At 25.9% G+C, this 1,549-nt stretch overlaps 2 protein-coding genes across 2 annotated transcripts in view, besides 1 other annotated feature; both read right to left on the reverse strand.

The window, feature by feature from the left end:
* The window catches only part of EDI_231220 (uncharacterized protein), a gene marked incomplete at both ends in the record, with an annotated part of 987 nt that extends 980 nt beyond the window's left edge, over positions 1–7 (reverse strand). Inside the window, one exon of the mRNA XM_001733311.1 lies at positions 1–7. This exon is cut by the window's left edge and continues 980 nt beyond it. Within this exon, the coding sequence (XP_001733363.1) occupies positions 1–7 (7 nt within the window).
* Positions 8–214: 207 nt separating this feature from the next.
* Positions 215–1,061, reverse strand: EDI_231330 (uncharacterized protein; the record flags this gene model as incomplete). The annotated part of the gene is made up of 2 exons (XM_001737081.1): positions 215–228; positions 284–1,061. 2 exons carry the CDS (start codon positions 1,059–1,061, stop codon positions 215–217), a joined length of 792 nt encoding a protein of 263 aa, XP_001737133.1.
* Positions 382–492: a microsatellite.
* Positions 1,062–1,549: the final 488 nt, after the last annotated feature.

The following is a 1,549-nucleotide window of genomic DNA, read 5'->3' on the forward strand; positions in this document are numbered from 1 at the left end:
CCTTCATACTTTTCATTTGATATTAATTTGTACATTACACTTGTTGTTGATGAAAAATCAATTATACACTTATCTCCTGAACATGGACATGTTTTTCTTTCCCACTCTACTTCGGTTGTTATATTTTCTTTATTTTCTAAATTTGAACATGCTAATTCTTGAACATTTGGTTCAATTCCTTTTGGACATGCTGATAAAATGTATTGCTGTGAATCTAAAATAACTCCACTTGATCCTATTAATGTAATTCGTTCAATATCATTGTTTCGTATTAAATTAAAACATTTATCTCCTTTATTCTCTCCAACAATTTTCACACTAATATTTTCAATCTTCACATCTCCTCCATTTTCTATTACAATAATATCATCATCTATCCTATTTCCTTCTATTTCTATCATTGTATTTTTTATTGTGATTTTATTAACATATCCATCTTCTTTTGTTCCTCCTTTCATTATTATCTTCCCTTTTTCTCCTATTTTTATTATTCCTCTTTCTATGAAAACTCCTCTTTCTTTCACTTCTTTGTTCCCTTCTATTTCAATTAATGCTTTATTATTTTCACTGAATGTAATCATATTATTAATTTCTATTTCTCCTCCTGTAACTTCAATTCTTCTTGTAAAGATTTTATCTGTTTCTAGTGTGAGTGTTCCTTTACTCATTGTGATTGAATCAACATTTAATGTCACTCCTTTAATTTTCATTCTTTTATCTTCTCCATCTATTATTTGATAGATGTTTATTGGGAATTTCGATTCAATTATAGTTTCATTGATATTCATTGTATAAATACTTGAAACTGATTTCATTAAAATGTGTTCTCCATAGTTAATTATTCTTTCTATTAATGAATTACTTACTGGATCATTAAATACACATTCATTTTCATTCTCACAATCAAATATACATTCTTGTTTACTTATAAGTGAATATGTACAATAACATCCTGTTGGAAGTTTATTTTCTTGCTTATATGAACATCTAATAGGTGGACAATTATATGTTATGGTATCTGTTTTACATTCTTGAAGAACAATTCCTCCACATTCTATCATTTTCACTTTTTCATTGGAATTAGTGATACTTCTAATCTTAAACGATATTTCTCCATTGTTAATATGTTCTTGTTGATGTGAAATAAGTGGAGTACATCTTTCATTTGGTTCATTATTTGATTCATAATTGAATTGTGAAATACTTGCTATATTATTTGATGATGATAACACAAATGTTCCTGACTTATATGTAACTTTGTCAATGTCAAATGAATTATCTGATTTAATTATTGATCCTTCTAGAATAAGTTCATTAAATACATTAATTCCTACTAACTTAATATTTCCTGATTTCCCATTCACATGGAATTGTGTATTATAAATTCCATCTAAATCTACTTCTAATTTTCCATTACTGTTATCAAGTATATTAATATATGTTTCTTTTTGTGAATCTTTAATATGAATATTTGATTTTGTTAATACTAAATTAACATTATTCTCAATTGTTGTTGTTTCAATATAAATTGTACATTCATTAGAACATG

Source organism: Entamoeba dispar, genomic scaffold (assembly GCF_000209125.1).
Source record: "Entamoeba dispar SAW760 scf_1105229460337 genomic scaffold, whole genome shotgun sequence".
Taxonomy (NCBI): domain Eukaryota; phylum Evosea; order Mastigamoebida; family Endamoebidae; genus Entamoeba; species Entamoeba dispar.